Genomic DNA, 23,096 nt, shown 5'->3' with positions numbered 1-23,096 from the left:
AATACATTCATGACCAGGAATAAGGTCAATCACTTCACGGCGTTTTGCAGGATTATTAAGGTGAGACGGAACTTTTGAAATGACAATAATGGCCTGATTATCAGCGATTGGCTGGGGCCTGGGGTCACTAAGAGGAGGGAATTTTAGATCATAAGACACAATTTTCTCACGGATTTGCTTGAGTTCGGAGTCAATGTTTAGAAGCCTTGATGCAAGGCTTGAATATGCGACGGCTGGAATGACAGGAACCTCGGTAGGCAAAATAATCACGTAAGTAGGCAAAATAAAATCATCAGACTCGCATTTCTGAAAGGTCTCAATTATATCCTTTATGTGACGGTAATTAGCTAGATCACCTTGCCGTCGAGGTACATGTTCGCCCACGAACACTCGAGACCATAGGTCAGTTTTAGCTATCATAATAGACTTTTCATCAAAAAAGTCACCCGCATGTTTGGCGATAATTTCATTATCCACTCCTTCATGAAAATTCGACTGCACAAAGTTTAGCAGCGCAGAATGTACAAGCTCCATCATAATCATGAATATATTCAATTTATATCACATTCATCCATTTTAGTAGTAAATAAGTTCAAGTCTAATGGAGAAATTGTCGAAGGGGATTTAACATGTGAATCGTCGACATGTAAAAATTCTGCTGAATTGGGTTCGCCAACACGCTAAACATGTTAAATTGGGTTCATCCATATTATTGTCAAGGATGATGTATTCACTTACATCTTATGCTAGATAATGGGATTCTCAGGATTGTTATGTTTATAGTTCGATAAAGCACGGGATACTGAGATTTATTACCTGATACATAACATGATTTGTGATCGAGGAGAATTATTCTTTGTCAAACAATCATCGTTTCCTTGATCAAAGGGTATTCGTAATTTCCGTATGCGAAGTTGGAATGAGAGTTTCTTGGAATTTATGGTGAGTACTCTTCATTGGTCGAGATGTGATGAAAGTAGGTGCTACTGGGCTATACTTGCACTGTCTGTGCATTGTCTTGATTAGTTTCTGATATGCCGTTCCAATTCCTGAAATAAAATAACTCGGCAGAATCACACGTTCTTTAAAACGAGTAGCCAAGTTCTGTTATATTAAACCGAGTGATTTTTTTTTTTTTTTTTTTTGCCAGGGTGATTTTATTGAACTAATGGTCGTAGAAGATCGGGAGGAAATTGTTTCTGCCTTTTTTTAAGTCACCAAAAGATTTACAGATAACTCTTCTACTCCCCCCCCCACCAACACCCGTTTTTTTCCCAAAGTCATCCGATCTAAAACTTAAGATGTCTGTTTTAATCAGCATATTTGAAAGGTCAAATGTCTATGCCTCTGAGGAGACCCCCACAACCCCAAGAGAAAGGGATCTAAGATATGAAGCTTTAACTTTGTTTACGTACATTTTTTGCTATTGAGAAGCATACTGAAATTTTACAGGACTGTGGAATTTGACTTGGGGGGGGGGGAGGGTCCACTGGAAAAATTTTCTCGAATTCCTACACGAAATCCTAAATGAAGAAACTTTCCAAGGAGTAATTTTCGTGAGGGGGGATTTCCGATGGAGGGAAGAGGTAGAGATTGCGGTATTATTTGAATAATAATCAAAAACGAAATACACAAACAAGTTTTTCAGTTGAAAGTAGGGAGCAAAATTATGACTTAAAAAGAACATAAATTATCCTGTATATGAGGGGAGAATTTTCGTACGAATTTTTCTCCCAATTCTATAAGGACAACTCCTGAAAAACTAGGGTCGCTTAATTAAATAAGAAGTATTTTTTAAATACTAAAAAAAATTAGAGTTAATATCGAGGTATTGAGGAGGGGGTATTTCCCTCATGTACGGAATAGTTTCTGTTTTGTTTTTAAGTTTTAGAGTTGCTTTTTACTTTCAGATGAAAAACCTTTTTTCTGTATTTAATCACTGAAAGGCAGAATAAATTCTGAGGGGAAAATGTTGACATGTTGCTGATTTTGAATAGCCAGTAGGTTTTTTTCTTCATCCTGAGCCTAAGCAATTTCAAAACTCGGTTTTTGTGACATTCGTCTATGTAATTGAAGTTTGTTTTTATATTATTAAAAAGTTTGGACAAATATGGGCAAAATACTCTTTAATTACCATTTTTTTGTTATTGAACTTTGGCAAAAGGCAAAATCAAGAGTTGATCTAAGCAAAAAAAAAACTGATCAGGAATATCGAAATCTTTGATATCGAAATCATATATATATATATATATATATATATATATATATATATATATATATATATATATATATATATATGTGTGTGTGTGTGTGTTTGTTTATATATATGTATATATACATATATAACTTATGTACAAATGTTTTGTAATGCAAAAAAAAATTTCGAAGCAAATAAATGATGTTATAATATTGCGCAACAGGTACTCGTGGACGGAGCTTAAAGCCAAGTCAGGAATGCAAAGTCACCTTATCAGCTTATCGCTATGCGGTTCAGGAATGTATGGAACGAAATGCATTCGTCAAAACTTTCTAGTTGTGAAAGTAACTTTGATCAAGCAACAAAATTACAGATTCTATTTGGGATTTTACTAGTGAAACAAACTTAATTAAGAGATTAAAAAACATTAACATGGATGGAGGATTTTCACAGACAGGAAGTTATGGGGTTACACGAGAAAGAGCTATATTGCGTGAAATGGCATCAAGAAAGAGAAGACAAAGTGTATACACTATGACGGAGGTCCAACCATTGTTACATTATAGGGGTTACCAGTTTTAAATTTAAAATCTGACGAATGTATTGATTCAAATGGATCTATTATAAAGGACCAGTGAGCCAGGCCAGTATATATGATCGCGCATTTTGAAAAAACCGACAGGCTCTATGAGATACACAAATCCGCCAATCTCTATGTGCACTATCCAAAATCTTTTCAAACATTAGCTACAATTATTTCCATGAACGACACTATATCAAATCGTAGACAAGGTCAATTTAAACTAATTTATAAGTAAAAATTCTAAACCAATTGCGTTTTACCAAGTAGTTCTTAATCGGAACTCTCATTGTTTTTAATCATTACAGGTAGATCTCATGTAGGCTCTGGGTTGTGGCAGCTAAGATTATTTAATCTGTATCCTTTCAACTCCATCAAATTTACTGCATTGCCTTTTATAAAATTGTCGTTTTTTGGATGTTAAAATTATTTATTCCTTAAGCTAGTTTTAAATTTTTTGTAGGTTAGTTTTTATATTATGCTTGTTTTTCATGAAGATGATCTTTTTGCCTTAAATTTGGATATATATATAGAGAAAAAGAACATCTTCCCAGTTTTAACTCAACCATGTAAGGAACCTTGCCTCACTGAGGTCGGTGGAGCATGACGGTCCCAAGTCCGTTAAATTAGGAGGGTTGGGCTGTGCGTTTGTAACCCACACCCGGGACCCCGAGGGGCAACCCTCAGGGGAAAGCACCTGCAACTGAAACGCCTATAACAGCCTCGGATGCATCACCACCCCCCCAGATAACGACCCCCGCATGCCCCCAGAACCGATTTTTGCCTGCGAAACAACACCTAAAGATGGGTTTTTGGAATGTGAGAACGATGAACCAGATATCCAAGACAGAACACGTTATTAAAGAGATGAGGCAATACCTCATCGATGTACTCGTTCTCACTGAAATAAGGTGGACTGGAAATGGATTAGAGAAATTTGATAATGGGTATGCTATGGCATTTAGCGGTCACCCTTCCGTCCATCACGCTGGTGTAGGAATTATGATGTCGCCACTTCCACTCAAAGTAATGGCGAACTGGAAGCCAGTTAGCGAACGTATATTGATAGCTCGTTTCGTATCTAATGATACAAAATGACCATCATCGCCTGCTATGCTCCGACCAACGAAGCTGATGATGAGGAAAAAGATACTTTCTACAACATGCTACAATCGGTCACCAAAGACGTTCCCAGGCACGATATAATCTGTGTTTTTGGCGATCTAAATGCTAAAGTCGGTGCAGATTGTCAGTACTGCCCTTAAGTTGTGGGCCCGCATGGCATCGGAGACATGAATGGAAACAGTGCACTCCTAATTGACTATGCCCTAAGTAATGAGTTGGTATCGTGGGCGGAGCTTAAAGGCAAGTCAGGAATGCAAAGTCACCTTATCGGTTTATCGCTATGCGGTTCAGGCATGTATGGAACGAAATGAATTCGTCAAAACTTTCTAGTTGTGAAAGTAACTTTGATCAAGCAACAACATAATAGATTTTATTAGTGATTTTAGTTGTGAAACAAATTTAATTAAGAGATTAAAAAAGATTAACATGGATAGAGGATTTTCACAAACAGGAAGTTATGGGTTAACACGAGAAAGAGATATAGTGAGTGATATGGTAGCAAGAAAGAGAAGACAAAGAGTATAAAATATGACGGAGGTAAAACATAAGGTTCATCAAGGGTGTGAAAAGATTTGAATGTAAAATCTAAGGAAAATATTAATTCAGATTTAACTTGAAAATAATAAAATGTAGCCAGTCCATTCTATATAATAACAACAGTTTAAAAAACAGACAGTATCTATGAAACACACCCCAAAGCCAATCTCACTGTGCACGAGACCAAGAATTGTAACAAAGAAGCTTCCAGTATTTATCAGACCGAAAATAGCTAAAATCGTAGAAACCGAATCATGCAACGCATGTATTCGAAAAAAGACTGAAACACTGAAGTGATAAAAAGTAGATAGACATTAGACAGAGCACGGATTTGCCTAACGAAAGTTGGTTGTCAGGAAGTCTCTGTTTTGTTGCTGATAAGATAATATAAACTATATTCTTTTCACATTCCAAAAAATTTAAAGGAGCGCCTATCGGATGGGTTTTGTTTTTTGGACGTCGATAATTCTTATTACTTTATACCGGGATACATTTTTTGTAAATTCTTGCTGATGTTATTATTACGTGTCATAAAGGTGATGTGTTTTCCTTAGATTCGGATATATATATATATAGAGAAAAAGAACATCTCCACTGTTTCAACTCAAAATAGTAAGGACCTTTGCCTCACAGACGTTGGGGGACCACGACGGTCCCAAGTCCGTTAAATGAGAAGGGTTGGGCTGTGGGTTTGCAACCCACACCCGGGACCCCGAGGGGCAACCCTCAGGGGAAAACACCTGCAACTAAAACGCCTATAACAGCCTCGAATTCATCACCCCCCCCCCCCAGATAAAGACATCTACAGGCCCTTAGAACTAAATTTTGACTGCTAATTAACACATAAAGATATGTTTTTGGAATGTGAGAACGATGAACTAGATATACATGCCAGAACACGTTATTAAAGAGATGACACAATACTTCATCGATATACTCGTTCTCACTGAAATAAGGTGGACTGGAAATGGATTAGAGAAACTTGATGATGGGTATGCTATGGCATTTAGCGGTCACCCTTCCGTCCACCACGCTGGTGTAGGAATTATGATTTCGCCACTTGCACTCAAAGCAATGGCGAATTGGACGCCAGTTAGCGAACGTATATTGATAGCTCATTTCGTATCTAATCATACAAAATGACCATCATCGCCTGCTATGCTCCGACCAACGATGCTGATGATGAGGAAACAGATACTTTCTACAACATGCTACAATCGGTCACCAAAGACGTTCCCAGGCATTATATAATCTGTGTTTTTGGCGATCTAAATGCTAAAGTCGGTGCAGATCGTCAGTACTGCCCCTAAGTCCTGGACCCACATGGCATCGCAGACATGAATGGAAACAGTGCACTCCTAATTGACTATGCCCTAAGTAATGACTTGGTGATAGGCGGCATATGTTCGAACACAAAACGATTCACAAGTACTCGTGGGTGTCCCCCGACGACCGGACAAAAAATGAAATCAATCATTTCCTCATATCAAGACGCTGGAGAAGTAGCCTGCTCGAGGTGAGGGGATTTCAAGGAGCGGACGTAAATTCACATCATATATTGCTTATAGCCGAAGTAAGAACTAAACTGAAAGCTCAAAAACCAGAAACCAACGCCACAACACACAAACAGTTCAACACCAATAAACTGAATGATCGTGATATCCACAGAAGCTTCTGCATATCACTACATAACAAATTTGAAGCGTTAAACCTGCTCGATGAAGCAGGTTTAAGGACCGAACAAGCAGGTTAAGGACCGAAGGACCGAAACAAAATTTGTGCAGCTAAGTATGCTGTAAAGTAGCATGGTCAATGGATTGAATACATTATTTTTCTTCTTCTCGACCATTTGCGAAACATGTTTCTATGTTGAATTTTTTTTCGCTGGACGTTCACCAGTAGATAGCAGAAAAAACCGAAAACACTCGAAAATTTCCAAATATTGTTTTAGATATTTATATTTACGTTTCTATATCGATATTTGGTTCTATATATCGTTATATCTATATTCATATCGAATATCGCCCAACCCTAGTTTAAATCGCAATCATTTTTTTTTATTTTTGTTATTTGTCAATTAGTTTATAAAGTCTTTCTACTAGAATTTGTTTTGCATACAATAAACTTCTATTGTGGATTTGTGCTCTAAATTTAGGATTCCTTGTCCAAGAAGGCGAAGGTTCGAATCCTAGTTCAACCAATTATTTGGTTTGGAAGAGGGTCAGTGGTATGAAACCATATTTTGTTTTGAAGCTTCAAATATTGAAAAAGTTACCTTTGATTAGAAAGAAATGGGGCTGTTGCATCTACTGTTGGGACCATTACATAATCTTCTAAATTGCATTAAAACGAAATAATATGATGCAATGTATTTGCTACAATATTTTTCACCACGACTAATGAAATTTAAGATATTATTCTTATTAATAATATATGTGTTATTCTACTGGTGTCTAGCTGGAAGTTATGAACCCACTTACCAATTATATACAGTGAGATTAACCTTAATAAGGTGCAGTGTAGTATCGTTTGTTTAGGCATATTAGTATTTGACACGTTGAAACTATTGGGAATGTGTTTGAGTGTATATCTTGACCAGTTTGATACTATCACTAATTTTTTTCTATTGTAATTCCAGATGGAGAATCCGCCAGACGAAAATTCAGTGAGAACTGCAGTATAAGTCACACTAGTCGGAACTAGAGTTCCAAAATGTCTTGCAAATATCTTATCTTATAACTACCCTGTACTAATTCAGGCTTGTAGTTGGGTGTGTTATAATTTTGCTTTCTAAGCTCAGATCAGTATTTTTTTTCAGCCTAAAAAGTAAATTTCTTTACTGTCCTTCGGCCTTTAACCTGCTTGTTCGGTGTTCGGTCTTAAACCTGCTTCATCGAGCAGGTTTAACGCTTCAAATTTGTTATGTAGTGATATGCAGAAGCTTCTGTGGATATCACGATCATTCAGTTTATTAGCGTTGAACTGTTTGTGTGTTGTGGCGTTGGTTTTTGGTTTCTGAGCTTTCAGTTTAGTTCTTATATCGGCTATCAGCAAGATGTGATCTGAATTCACGTCCGCTCCTTGAAATCCCCTCACCTCGAGCAGGCTAATTCTCCAGCGTCTTGACATGAGGAAATGATCGATTCGTTTTTTGTCCGGCCTTCGGGGGACACCCACGAGTACTTGTGAATCGTTTTATGTTCGAACATACTGCCGCTTATCACCAAGTCAGTACTTAGGGCATAGTCAATTAGGAGTGCACTGTTTCCATTCATGTCTCCGATGCCATGTGGGTCCAGGACTTAAGGGCAGTACTGACGACCTGCACCGACTTTAGCATTTAGATCGCCAAAAACACAGATTATATCGTGCCTGGGAACGTCTTTGGTGACCGATTGTAGCATGTTGTAGAAAGCATCTTTTTCTCATCATCAGCTTCGTTGGTCTGAGCATAGCAGGCGATGATGGTCATTTTGTATCATTAGATACGAAACGAGCTATCAATATACGGTCGCTAACTTGTGTCCAGTTCGCCATTGCTTTGAGTACAAGTGGCGACATCATAATTCCTACACCAGCGTGGTGGACGGCAGGGTGACAGCTAAATGTCATAGCATACCATCATCAAATTTCTCCAATCTATTTCCAGTCCACCTTTTTTCAATGAGAATGAACATACCGAAAAGGTAGGGTCTCATCTCTTTAATAGCGTGTTCTGTCTTGGATATCTGGTTCATTGTTCTCACAATCCAAAAACCTCTCTTTATGTGTTATTTCGCAGTCAAAAATCGGTTCTAGGGGCATGCGGGGGTCGTTATCTGGGGGGGTGGTGATGAATCCGAGGCTGTTATAGGCGTTTCAGTTGCAGGTGCTTTCCCCTGAGGGTTGCCTCTCGGGATCCCGGGGGTGGGTTGCAAACGCATAGCACAACCCTCCTCATTTAACGGAGTTGGGACCGTCATGTTCCCCCGACGTCAGTGAGGCTAGGTTCCTTACAAGGTTGAGTTAAAACTGGGAAGATGTTCTTTTTCTCTATATATATATATCCAAATTTAAGGCAAAAAGATCATCTTCAATAAAAACAAGCATAATTACTTACAAAAACTAACTTACAAAAAATTTAAAACTAGCTTAAGGAATAAATAATTTTGACATCCAAAAAACGAAAATTTTACAAACTGTACTCATGTAAATGTTGTTGTAGTTGAAAAGAATCTTGTTTTTATAAGCTTATCAGCATCAAAACAGAGAAGTCCTGAGCTATCCCTGTAATTAGGCAGCTCCGGGCTATTGCCGCTTTCGAAATTCTTTGGCTAAATTCATTGGTGTAGTATTTTTTCGAATACATTAAGTGCAATTTTCTTTGTCTACTGTTATAAATATTGTCGGTAATGTAAAGACTGCAGCCTTATTTTTTGCAATTCTTTCGATCTTGCACAGTCAGTATTGCTTTTTGATGTATCTCATAGATTCTTACGATTTTTTAAACTTGTGCTAGCATATAGACTGGCCTGGCTTCCGGTTTTGTTTTTCAAGTTCCAGCTCAACTAGTAAAGGCCTCTTATTTTCCATAGAAAACTGTTCCCACTCTTAAGGTACCACTGGTTGGACCTCTGTCATAGTGTATACACTTTGCCTTCTCTTTCTTGCTGCCATTTCACGCAATATAACCTAACCAAAATACCAACTAAATACTTGAATGAAATATGGCTACAATTTATTTTCCAACCGAGCCAAAGCAGTGTCTGGTATAAAGAAGTGACCTGACCAGTTTCTTGTCTCATGGTCACATCATTCGCGATCGAAATTCTCGAGTGTGTTTTATATAATACTTCACCGTTTTTACTTCAAGGGGCAGGGATGAAAAGACGGTCCCAGTTTTCATTTATTCTGAGAGGGGAGTCACTATTTTAACCAATTTTTCTCTCTACTCTTCCTGTGTGTAGTTTATCATATATGTTTCATCAAATATTTCGATAGTCCTGATCAGTTTTTTTTTGCTTAGATCGACTCTTGATTTTTTCTTTTGCCAAAGTTCAATAACAAAAAAATGGTAATTAAAGAGTATTTTGCACATATTTGTCCAAACTTTGAACAATATAAAGACAAACTTCAATTACATAGACGAATGTCACAAAAACCGAGTTTTGAAATTGCTCAGGCTCAGGATGAAGAAAAAACCTACTGGCTATTCAAAATCAGCAACATTTCAACATTTTCTCATCATAATTGATTCTGCCTTTCAGTGATTAAATTTAAAAAAAAAGGTTTTTCATCTTAAATTAAAAAGTAACCCTAAATCTTAAACCTACCCGACCATAGTGCGTATATAAGGGTACGACCCCCTCCTCAATGCCGCGTTCTTCACTGCTAATTTTTTTTAGTATTTAAAATAAAATTAAAATTGAATCAAGCGACCCTTGTTGTTCAGGAGTTGTCCTTATATATTTGGGACAAATTATCCCGTCATATACATGATAATTTATGTTCTTTTTAAGTCATAATTTTTCTCCTTACTTTCAGCTGAAAAACTTGATTTTGTCTTTCGTTGTTGATTGTTTTTCAAATAATACCACAATCTCTCCCTCTTCCCTCCATCGAAAATCCCCCCTCACGAAAATTACTCCTTGGAAAGTTCCTTCGTGTAGGATTCCGGGTAGGATTTCGAGCAAATTCCCCCGTGTAAATTTTTCCCATGGACCTCCCCCCCCTCACATGAAATTCCCTCGTCCTGAAAAATGTCAGTTTACTTCCCAATAACAAACACTACATGTTAAACAATAGGAAAACTTTACTATTGAAGAGTCCTTTCCCTAGGGGCTGTGGGGGTCTTGTCTCCTCAGAGGCATAGACATTTACCTTTCAATTATGCTGATTAAAACAGCTATCTTAATTTTTTGATCGGATGACTTTGGGAAAAAAAGGGGGTTGGCGGGGGGGGGGGAGGAGAAGAGTTACCTGTAAATCTTTTGGTGAATTAAAAAAAGGCAGAAAGACTTTCCTCCTGATCGTCTACGACCATTAGTACAATAAAAATCACCCTGGCAAAAAAAAAAAAAAAAAAAAAAAATCACGCGGTTTAATAGAACAGAGCTTGGGTTTTGTGATATTCCGAATCTGATGGTATGATTTTCATGATCATTCGTTGAAGTTTGGGGGGTGCCCCCCCCCCCTTTCTTGAAAACCACATATAATTCCTGAGGCTCGTATCTTTTGATAGGTGCAGTAAGCTAAATGAATTTTATATATCTGGAATCACCACTAAAAGCAAATTTCTTTGATGTGTTTATTTTTTTTAAAATTGAATTTTTCTGAGTTTCGGTTACTAATGGGCCGAGTCGCTTCATTAATACAGTTTGTTTCAAAGAAATGTTTGTTTAACAGAACACCATAGGAAAACAAAATCAGAAATGACGCTGATTGTGGGCATGGACATTAATTTCATGACAACCTCGTATAGGTGTTTCTGAAACCAATATTATGAGACTTCAACGACTTGAGTGAATCAGTTTTTCTTACAACTAATGACTCATTATTGAAAATCTTCAGAACCGTGACAGATCTGGCTGCTGACCAAGCATGCCTTGCATTGTCTACTGAAAATTCTTCATGTGATCCCCACAAACTGGCTTAATTTTGTGGTGGCTGAATCACAGGGACTGTCGCTGCACTTGCATCTATTTATCTAGATTCAGCAGCCATCAAGGCCTAATCCATGCCCCTTAATTTTTGCTCTCAACTTGGAGAAGATTGTCAGGGGAAGTATACATTTTCATGAAACATGGATCAAGGTATTTAGTAATTGTGACGGGTGTGATACGAGCAAGACATATAAGCCTAAAAGACACTTTATGTAGCCAAGGATTTAAGGAGTGCTCAGCAAAATTTGAGGGTCCACACTCCCTATCCGTATTTTGATTTTGAGAATAGGCTGTGCTTACTTATGTATGTTGCTAAGTATGCTGTAAAGCTGTATGGTCACTGGATTGAATACATTATTTTCTTCTTCTCGGCCATTTGCAAAACATTTTTCTGTGTTGGATTTTTTCTTTCGCTGGACGTTCACCAGTAGATAGCAGAAAAAACCGAAAACATTCGAAAATTTCCAAATATCGTTTTAGATATTTATATTTACGTTTCTATATCGATACTTTGTTCGATATATCGTTATATCTATATTCATATCGAATATCAACCAACCCTAGTTTAAATTGCAATCATTTTTTTATTTTTGTTATTTGTCAATTAGTTTATAAAGTCTTTCTACTAGAATTTGTTTTGCATACAACACACTTCTGTTGTGGATTGGTGCTCTGAATTTAGGATTCTTTGTCCAAGAAGGCGAAGGTTCGAATCCTAGTTCAACCAATTATTTGGTTTGGACGAGGGTCAGTGGTGTGACACCATATTTTGTTTCGAAGCTTCAAATCTTGAAAAAGTTACCTTTGATTAGAAAAAGATGGTAGTGTTGCATCTACTGTTGGGACCATTACATAATTCTAAATTGCATTAAAACGAAATAATATGATGCAATGTATTCGCTACAATATTTTTCACCACGACTAATGAAACTTCATATATTATTCTTACTAATAATATATGTGTTATTCTACTGGTGTCTAGCTGGAAGTTATTAACACTTATCAATTATATACGGTGAGATTAACCTTAATAAGCTGCAGAGTGGTATCGTTTGTTTAGGCATGTTAGTGTTGGACAAGTTGAAACTATTGGGAATGTGTTTGAGTGTATATCTTGACCAGTTTGATACTATCACTAATTGCTGATAAATTACCGGTACTAATTCAGGCTCTTATTGGTGTTTGTTATCATTTTGCTTTCTAAGCTCATATCAGTATTTTTTTTTCAGCCGAGGAAGTAAATTTTGTTTCGGTCCTTCGGCCCTTAACCTGCTTGTTCGGTGTTCGGTCCTTAAACCTGCTTCATCGAGCAGGTTTAACGCTTCAAATTTGTTATGTAGTGATATGCAGAAGCTTCTGTGGATATCACGATCATTCAGTTTATCAGTGTTGAACTGTTTGTGTGTTGTGTCGTTGGCCACATGGCCAATACCATACATGGCTTATAAACGCCATGTTGTGTGTTGTGGCGTTGGCTTTATTTAAGTCACCAAAAGATTTAAAGGTAACTCTTCTCCTCCCCCCCTCCAACACCCTTTTTTTCCCAAAGTCATCTGATCTAAAATTTAAGATAGCTGTTTTAATCAGCATAATTGAAAGGTCAAATATCTATGTCTCTGAGGAGACAAGACCCCCACAGCCCCTAGGAAAAGGACTCTAAGATATAAAGTTTTCCTATTGTTTAAATGTAGTGTTTGTTATTGGGAAGTAAACGGACATTTTTCAGGACGAGGGAATTGCCGGTGGGGGGGGGGAGGGTCCACTGGAAAAATTTGCTCGAATTCCTACACGAAATCCTACACGAAGGAACTTTCCAAGGAGTAATTTTCGTGAGGGGGGATTTCCGATGGAGGGAAGAGGTAGAGATTGCGGTATTATTTAAAAAATAATCAAAAACGAAATACACAAACAAGTTTTTCAGCTGAAAGTAGGGAGCAAAATTATGACTTAAAATGAACATAAATTATCCTGTATATGAGGGGATAATTTGTGTACGACTTTGTGTCCCAATTCTATAAGGACAACTCCTGAAAAACTAGGGTCGCTTAATTAAATAAGAAGTATTTTTTAAATAATAAAAAAAATTGTAGTGTATATAGAGGTCTTGTGGAGGGGGTATTACCCTCATGTACGGAATAGTTTTTGTTTTGTTTTTAAGTTTTAGAGTTGCTTTTTACTTTCAGATGAAAAAATCTTTTTTTTATATTTAATCACTGAAAGGGAGAATCAATTCTGAGGTGAAAATGTTGACAGGTTGCTGATTTTGAATAGCCAGTAGGTTTTTTTCTTCATCCTGAGCCTGAGCAATTTCAAAACTCGGTTTTTGTGACATTCGTCTATGTAATTAAAGTTTATTTTTATATTATTCAAAGTTTGGACAAATATGTGAAAAATACTCTTTAATTACCATTTTTTTGTTATTGAACTTTGGCAAAAGGCAAAATCAAGAGTTGATCTAAGCAAAAAAAAAACTGATCAGGAATATCGAAATCTTTGATATCGAAATCTTATATATATATATATATATATATATATATATATATATATATATATATATATATATATATATATATATATATATATATATATATATATATATATATATATATATATATATATATATATATATATATATATATATATATATATATATATATATATATATATATATATATATATATATATATATATATATATATATATATATATATATATATATATATATATATATATATATATATATATATATATATATATATATATATATATATATATATATATATATATATATATATATATATATATATATATATATGTATGTATAGTATATATATATATATATATATATATATATATATATATATATATATATATATATATATATATATATATATATATATATATATATATATATATATATATACATATATAACTTATGTAGAAATATTTTGTAATGCAAAAAAAAATTTCAAAGCGAATAAATGATGCTACAATATTGCGCAATAGGTAGTCGTGGGTGGAGCTTAAAGGCAAGTCAGGAATGCAAAGTCACCTTATAGGCTTATCGCTATGTAGTTCATGAGTGTATGGAACGAAATGCATTTGTCAAAACTTTCGAGTTGTGAAAGTAACTTTGATCAAGCAACAAAATAAAAGATTCTAATAGTGATTTTAGTTGAGAAACAAATTTAATTAAGAGATTAAAAAAGATTAACATGGACAGAGGATTTTCACAAACAGGAAGTTATAGGGTTACACGAGAAAGAGCTATATTGCGTGAAATGTCATCAAGAAAGAGAAGGCAAAGTGTATACACTATGAGGGAGATCCAACCATTGGTACCTGAAAAGTGAGACCAGTTTTATATGGAAAATAAAACGCCTTTATTGATTGAACGGGAACTTGAAAAACAGAACCGAGAGCCAGGCCAGTCTATAGAAGAACACCAGTTGAAAAAACAGACAGAATCTATCAGTCACACCCCAAAGCCAAACTCACTATGCACGAGACCAAGAATTGTAACAAAGAAGGTTCCAGTATTTATCAGACCGAAATAGCTAAAATCGTAGAAACGGAATCATGCAACGCATGTATTCGAAAAAAGACTGCACCAATGAATTTAGCAAAAGTATTTCGAAAGCGGCAATAGCCCTGAGCTGCCTAACTACAGGGATAGCTCAGGAATTCTCTGTTTTGATGCTGATAATCTTATAAAAACAATATTCTTTTCAACTTCAACAAAATTTACAGGATTACAGTTTGGAAAATTTTCGTTTTTTTGGATGTCAAAATTATTTATTCCTTAAGCTAGTTTTAAATTTTTTGTAAGTTAGTTTTTATATTATGCTTGTTTTTCTTGAAGATGATCTTTTTGTCTTAGATTTGGATATATATATATAGAGAAAAAGAACATCTTTCTAGTTTTAACTCAACCATGTAAGGAACCTAGCCTCACTGAGGTCGGAGGAACATGACGGTCCCTAGTCCGTTAAATGAGGAGGGTTGGGCTGTGGGTTTGCAACCCACACCCGGGATCCCAAGGGGCAACCCTCAGGGGACAACACCTGCAACTAACACGCCTACAACAGCCTCGGATGCAACGCCCCCCCCAGATAACGACCCCCGCATGCCCCCGGAACCGATTTTTGACTGCGAAACAACACCTAATGATGTGTTTTGGGAATGTGAGGACGATGAACCAGATATCCATGACAGAAGACGTTATTAAAGAGAGGACATAATACCTCATCGATATACTCATTCTCACTGAAATAAGGTGGACTGGAAATGGATTAGAGAAATTTGATGATGGGTATACTATGGCATTTAGTTGTCACCCTTCCATCCACTGCGCTGGTGTAGGAATTATGATGTCACCACTTTCACTCAAAGCAATGGCGAACTGGACACAAGTTAGCGACCGTATATTGATAGCTCGTTTCGTATCTAATGATACAAAATGACCATCATCGCCTGCTATGCCCCGACCAACGAAGCTGATGATAAGGAAAAAGATACTTTCTGCAATATGCTACAATCAGTCACCAAAGACGTTCCCAGGCACGATATAATCTGTGTTTTTGGCGATCTAAATGCTAAAGTCGGTGCAGATCGTTAGTACTGCCCTTAAGTCCTGGACCCACAAGGCATCGGAGACATGAATGGAAACAGTGCACTCCTAATTGACTATGCCCTAAGTAATGACTTGGTGATAGGCGGCAGTATGTTCGAACATAAAACGATTCACAAGTACTCGTGGGTGTCCCCCGACGGCCGGACAAAAAACGAAATCGATCATTTCCTCATATCAAGACGCTAGAGAAGTAGCCTGCTCGAGGTGAGGGGATTTCAAGGAGCGGACGTGAATTCAGATCACATCTTGCTGATAGCCGAAGTAAGAATTAAACTGAAAGCTCAGAAACCAAAAACCAACGCCACAACACACAAACAGTTCAATGCCAATAAACTGAATGATCGTGATATCCAAAGAAGATTCTGCATATCACTGCATAACAAATTTGAAGCGTTAAACCTGCTCGATGAAGCAGGTTTAAGGACCGAACAAGCAGGTTAAGGACCGAAGGACCGAAACAAAATTTGGTTCCTAGGCTGAAAAAAATACTGATATGAGCTTAGAAAGCAAAATGATAACAAACACCAATAAGAGCCTGAATTAGTACCGATAATTTATCAGCTAAGATATTTTCAAGATCTTTTGGAACTGTAGCTCTGACTAGTGTGACTTGTGCTCCAGTTCTCACTGAATTCTCGTCTGTCGGATTCTCCATCTGCAATTAAAATAGAAAACAATTAGTGATAGTATCAAACTGGTCAAGATATACACTCAAACACATTCCCAATAGTTTCAAAGTGTCAAACACTAATATGGCTAAACAAACGATACCGCTCTGCAGCTTATTAAGGTTAATCTCACCGTATATAATTGGTAAGTGTTCATAATTTCCAGCTAGACACCAGTAGAATAACACATATATTATTAATAAGAATAATATATTAAATTTCATTAGTTGTGGTGAAAAATATTGCAGCGAACACATTGCATCATATTTTTTCGTTTTAATGCAATTTAGAATTATGTAATGGTCCCAACAGTAGATGCACCAGCACCATTTTTTTCTAATCAAAGGTAACTTTTTCAAGATTTGAAGCATGCAAACAAAATATGGTTTCACACCACTGACCCTCGTCCAAACCAAATAATTGGTTGAACTAGGATTCGAAGCTTCGCCTTCTTGGACGAAGAATCCTAAATTCAGCGCACCAATCCACAATAGAAGTGTGTTGTATGCAAAACAAATTCTAGTAGAAAGACTTTATAAACTAATTGACAAATAACAAAAATAAAAAAAATGATTGCGATTTAAACTAGAGTTGGGCGATATTCGATATGAATATAGATATAACGATATATAGAACCAAATATCGATATAGAAACGTAAATATAAATATCTAAAACGATATTTGGAAATTTTCGAATGTTTTCGGTTTTTTCTGCTATCTACTGGTGAACGTCCAGCGAAAAAAAATTCAACATAGAAAAATGTTTTGCAAATGGTCGAGAAGAAGAAAAATAATGTATTCAATCCAGTGACCATGCTGCTTTACAGCATATTTAGCTGCATCCATAAGTAGGCATAGCCTGTTCTCAAAATCAAACTACGGTTAGGGAGTGTGGATCCTCAAATGTTTTTGAGCACTCCTTAAATGCTTGGATACATAAAATGTCTCCTAGGCTTATATGTCTTGGTCATATCACACCCGTTACGGTGACTATATACCTTGATCCAGGTTTCATGACAATATATGCTTACCCTGACAATCGTTTCCAATTTGAGACCAAATATTAAGGGGCATGGATTTTGCCTTTTTGGCTGCTCAATCTATATAAATAGATGCAAGTGCAGCGACAGTCCCTGTGATTCAGCCACCACAGAATTGATCCAGTTTCTGGGGATCACATCAAGAAGCTTCAATAGTAAATACAAGACTTGCTTCGTCAACAGCCAGCTCTGTCCTGGTTCTGAAAACTTTCAATGATGAATAATTAGTTGTAAAAAAAATTTATTCAAACAATTCGTTGAAGTCTCATGAAAATGATTTAAGAAACACCTATACGAGGTTTTTATAAAATCAATGTCATGGCCCACCATCAGCCTCATTTTTTAAATTGTTTTCCGAAGATTTTCAGTTAATAAACCTGTTCGTGTTAAAAGACTTTATGTAATAGGCGACTCGGCCCAATAGTAACCGAAACTCTGAAAAATTCAATTTTGAAAACAATAAACACGTCCAAGAAATTGGCTTTTTGTGCTGATTCCAGATATATAAAATTCATTAAGTTTATTGCACCTATCAATAGCTACGAGTCTCAGGAATTATATGTGGTTCTCGAGAAAGGGGGGGGGCACCCCCCAAACTTCAACGAATGATAATGAAAATCATACCATCAGATTCGGAATATAAAAAAACCCAAGTTCTGTTATATTAAACCGAATGATTTTTTTTTTTTTTTTTGCCAGGGTGATTTTTATTGAACTAATGGTCGTAGAAGATCGGGAGGAAAGTCTTTCTGCCTTTTTTTTAAGTCACCAAAAGATTTACAGGTAACTCTTCTCTTCCCCCCCTCCAACCCTCTTTTTTTTCCAAATTCATCTGATCTAAAACTTAAGATAGCTGTTTTAATCAGCATAATTGAAAGGTAAATGTCTATGCCTCTGAGGAGACAAGACCCCCACAGCCCCTAGGGAAAGGACTCTTCAATAGTAAAGTTTTCCTATTGTTTAAATGTAGTGTTTGTTATTGGGAAGTAAACGGACATTTTTCAGGACGAGGGAATTTCATGTGGGTGGGGGAGGGCCACGAAAAGCTAAATTCCTACACGAAGTAACATATATATATATATATATATATATATATATATATATATATATATATATATATATATATATATATATATATATATATATATATATATATATATATATATATATATATATATATATATATATATATATATATATATATATATATATATATATATATATATATATATATATATATATATATATATATATATATATATATATATATATATATATATATATATATATATATATATATATATATATATATATATATATATATATATATATATATATATATATATATATATATATATATATATATATATATATATATATATATATATATATATATATATATATATATATATATATATATATATATATATATATATATATATATATATATATATATATATATATATATATATATATATATATATATATATATATATATATATATATATATATATATATATATATATATATATATATATACATATATAACTTATGTAGAAATGTTTTGTAATGCAAAAAAAAATTTTCCTCCGACTTTCCTCCCGATCTTTTACGACCATTAGTTCAATAAAAATCACCCTGGCAAAAAAAAAAAAAAGATCACTCGGTTTAATATAACAGAACTTCAGAAAGGAGGCTGATAGTGGGCATGGAAATTAATTTCATGACAACCTCGTATAGGTGTTTCTGAAACCCATATTATGAGACTTCAACAACTTGAGTGAATCAGATTTTCTTACAACTAATGACTCATTATTGAAAATCTTCAGAACAGTGACAGATCTGGCTGCTGACGAAGCAAGCCTTGCATTGACTACTGAAACTTCTTCATGTGATCCCCACAAACTGGCTTAATTCTGTGGTGGCTGAATCACAGGGACTGTCGCTGCACATGCTTCTATTTATCTAGATTCAGCAGCCATCAAGGCCAAATCCATGCCCCTTAATTTTTGCTCTCAACTTGGAGAAGATTGTCAGGGGAAGTATACATTTCATGCGCATAAGTAAGGAATCGCATGCTGAATTAGAAACTCGCTAATGGCAGCTCATTATAGGCAGCTCACATAGGGGCAGGTGACGGGTGTGATACGACCAAGACCTATAAGCCTAAAAGACTTTTTATCTAGCCAAGCATTTAAGGAGTGCTCAACAACATTTGAGGATCCAGACTCCCTAACCGTAGTTTGATTTTGAAAGCAGGCTATGCGAACTTATGGATGCAGCTAAATATACTGTAAAGCAGCATGGTCACTGGATTGAATACATTATTTTCTTCTTCTCGACCATTTGCAAACCATTTTTCTACACTGGATTTATTTTCGCTGGACGTTCACCCGCAAATAGTAGAAAAAACATAAAATATTCCAAAACTTTTAAATATTATTTTAGATATTAATATTTACGTTTCGATATCTATACTTGGCTCGATACATCGTTATATCTGTATTGATATTAAATATTGACCAACCCTAGCTTAAATTGCAATCATTTTTTTATTTTTTTTATTTGTCAATTAGTTTATTAAGTCTTTATACTAGAATTTGTTTTGCATACAACACACTTCTGTTGTGGATTGGTGCTCTGAATTTAGGATTCTTCGTCTAAGATGGTGAAGGTTCTAATTTTAGTTCAACCAATTATTTGGTTTGGACGAGGGTCAGTGGTGTGAAACCATATTTTGTTTCCATGCTTCAAATCTTGAAAAAGTTACCTTTGATTAGAAAAAGATGGTGCTGTTGCATCTACTGTTGGGACCATTACATAATTCTAAATTGCATTAAAACGAAAAAATATGATGCAATGTGTTTGCTACAATATTTTTCACCACGACTAATGAAATTTAATATATTATTCTTACTAATAATATATGTGTTATTCTACTGGTGTCTAGCTGGAAATTATGAACACTTACCAATTATATACGGTGAGATTAACCTTAATAAGCTGCAGAGCGGTATCGTTTGTTTAGCCATATTAGTGTTTAACACTTTGAAACTATTGGGAATGTGTTTGATTGTATATCTTGACCAGTTTGATACTATCACTAATTGTTTTCTATTTTAATTGCAGATGGAGAATCCGACAGACGAGAATTCAGTGAGAACTGGAGCACAAGTCACACTAGTCAGAGCTATAGTTCCAAAAGATGTTGAAAATATCTTAGCTGATAAATTATCGGTACTAATTCAGGCTCTTATTGGTGTTTGTTATCGTTTTGCTTTCTATCTCATATCAGCTTTCTAGCTCATATCAGTATTTTTTTTCAGCCGAGGAACCAAATTTTGTTTCGGTCCTTCGGTCCTTAACCTGCTTGTTCGGTCCTTAAACCTTCTTCATCGAGCAGGTTTAACGCTTCAAAGTTGGTATGCACTGATATGCAGAATCTTCTTTGGATATCACGATCATTCAGCTTATTGGTATTGAGCTGTTTGTGTGTTGTGGCGTTGGTTTTTGGTTTCTGAGCTTTCAGTTTAATTCTTATATCGGCTATCAGCAAGATGTGATCTGAATTCACGTCCGCTCCTTGAAATCCCCTCACCTCGAGCAGGCTACTTCTCTAGCGTCTTGATATGAGGAAATGATCGATTTCGTTTTTTGTCCGGCCGTCGGGGGACACCCACGAGTACTTGTGAATCGTTTTATGTTCGAACATACTGCCGCCTATCACCAAGTCATTACTTAGGGCATAGTCAATTAGGAGTGCACTGTTTCCATTCATGTCTCCGATGCCTTGTGGGTCCAGGACTTAAGGGCAGTACTGACGATCTGCACCGACTTTAGCAATTAGATCGCCAAAAACACAGATTATATCGTGCCTGGGAACGTCTTTGGTGACCGATTGTAGCATGTTGTAGAAAGCATCTTTTTCCTCATCATCAGCTTCGTTGGTCGGAGCATAGCAGGCGATGATGGTCATTTTGTATCATTAGATACGAAACGAGCTATCAATATACGTTCGCTAACTGGTGTCCAGTTCACCATTGCTTTGAGTGAAAGTGGCGAAATCATAACACCAGCGCGGTGGACGGAAGGGTGACCGCTAAATGCCATAGCATACCCATCATCAAATTTCTCTAATCCATTTCCAGTCCACCTTATTTCAGTGAGAACGAGTATATCGATGAGGTATTGTTTCATCTGTTTAATAACGTCTTCTGTCTTGGATATCTGGTTCATCTTCCTCACATTCCCAAAACACATCATTAGGTGTTGTTTCATAGTCAAAAATCGGTTCCGGGGGCACGCAGGGGTCATTATCCGGGGGGGGGGGATGACTCCGATGCTGTAATAGGCGTTTCAGTTGCAGGTGCTTTCCCCCTGAGGGTTGCCCCTCAGGGTCCCGGGTGTGGATTACAAACCCACAGCCCAACCCTCCTCATTTAACGGACTTGGGACCGTCATGTTCCTGCGACCTCAGTGAGGCTAGGTTCCTTACATGGTTGAGTTAAAACTGGGAAGATGTTCTTTTTCTCTATATATATATATATATATATATATATATATATATATATATATATATATATATATATATATATATATATATATATATATATATATATATATATATATATATATATATATATATATATATATATATATATATATATATATATATATATATATATATATATATATATATATATATATATCCAAATCTAAGACAAAAAGATCATCTTCAAGAAAAACAAGAATAATATAAAAACTAACTTACAAAAAATTTAAAACTAGCTTAAGGAATAAATAATTTTAACGTTCAAAAAACGAAAATTTTACAGACTGTGATCTTGTAAATTTTGTTGAAGTTCAAAAGATTATTATTTTTATAAGCTTATCAGCATCGAAACAGAGAATTCCTCAGCTATCCCTGTAGTTAGGCAACTCAGGGTTATTGACACGTTCGAAATACTTTTGGTAAATTCATTGGTGCGGTCTTTTTTCGAATACATGCGTTGCATGATTTCGTTTCTACGATTTTAGCTATTTCGGTCATGTAAATACTGGAGCCTTATGTGTTATAATTCTTGCTATCGTGCACAGTGAGTTTTGCTTTGGTGCGTATCTCAAATATCCTGACGGTATTTTAAACTGGTGCTCTTCAATATACTGGACCTGCTCCTGGTTTTTTTTTCCAAGTTAACTTTGACTCAATAACGGCCATTTATTTTACATTTAAAACTGCTCCCACTTTTTAGGTACCAATGGTTGGATCTCTGTCATAGTGTATACACTTTGCCTTGTCTTTCTTGCTGCCATTTCACGCAATATAGCTCTTTCTTGTATAACCCCATAACTTCCTGTTTGTGAAAATGCTCTATCCATGTTAACCTATTTTGATCTCTTAATTAAATATGTTTCTCAACTAAAATCAGTTTTAAAATCTTCTATGTTGTTGCTTTATCAAATTTACTTTCACAACTCGAAAGTTTTGACAAATGCATTTCGTTCCATACACTCCTGAACTGCATAGCGATAAGCTTATAAGGTGACTTTGCATTCCTGACTTGCCTTTAAGCTCCACCCACGACTACCTATTGCGCAATATTGTAACATCATTTATTCGCTTTGAAATTTTTTTTTTGCATTACAAAACATTTCTACATAAGTTATATATATAT

The 23,096-nt window shown here is 35.6% G+C and overlaps 1 protein-coding gene and 1 long non-coding RNA gene across 2 annotated transcripts in view; one reads left to right on the top strand and one right to left on the bottom strand.

Annotated features, from left to right (window-relative positions):
• Positions 1–20,724, top strand: part of LOC148944277 (uncharacterized) — a 53,378-nt gene extending 32,654 nt beyond the window's left edge. Inside the window, exon 3 of the long non-coding RNA XR_016142821.1 lies at positions 20,551–20,724. This is a non-coding gene — a long non-coding RNA (uncharacterized LOC148944277). The remainder of the gene's footprint in view (positions 1–20,550) is intronic.
• A 669-nt stretch (positions 20,725–21,393) lies between these two features.
• LOC148944276 (protein CFDP2-like) lies at positions 21,394–21,735 on the bottom strand. The gene has a single exon (XM_089099891.1). It carries the CDS (start codon positions 21,733–21,735, stop codon positions 21,394–21,396), a length of 342 nt encoding a protein of 113 aa, XP_088956017.1.
• Between the last annotated feature and the right edge of the window lie 1,361 nt (positions 21,736–23,096).

This window comes from Artemia sp. Qi Xiang Cuo, chromosome 14 (genome assembly GCF_049724085.1).
Source record: "Artemia sp. Qi Xiang Cuo chromosome 14, ASM4972408v1, whole genome shotgun sequence".
Lineage (NCBI taxonomy): Eukaryota > Metazoa > Arthropoda > Branchiopoda > Anostraca > Artemiidae > Artemia > Artemia sp. Qi Xiang Cuo.
This window is presented reverse-complemented; position numbering and strand designations above follow the sequence as displayed.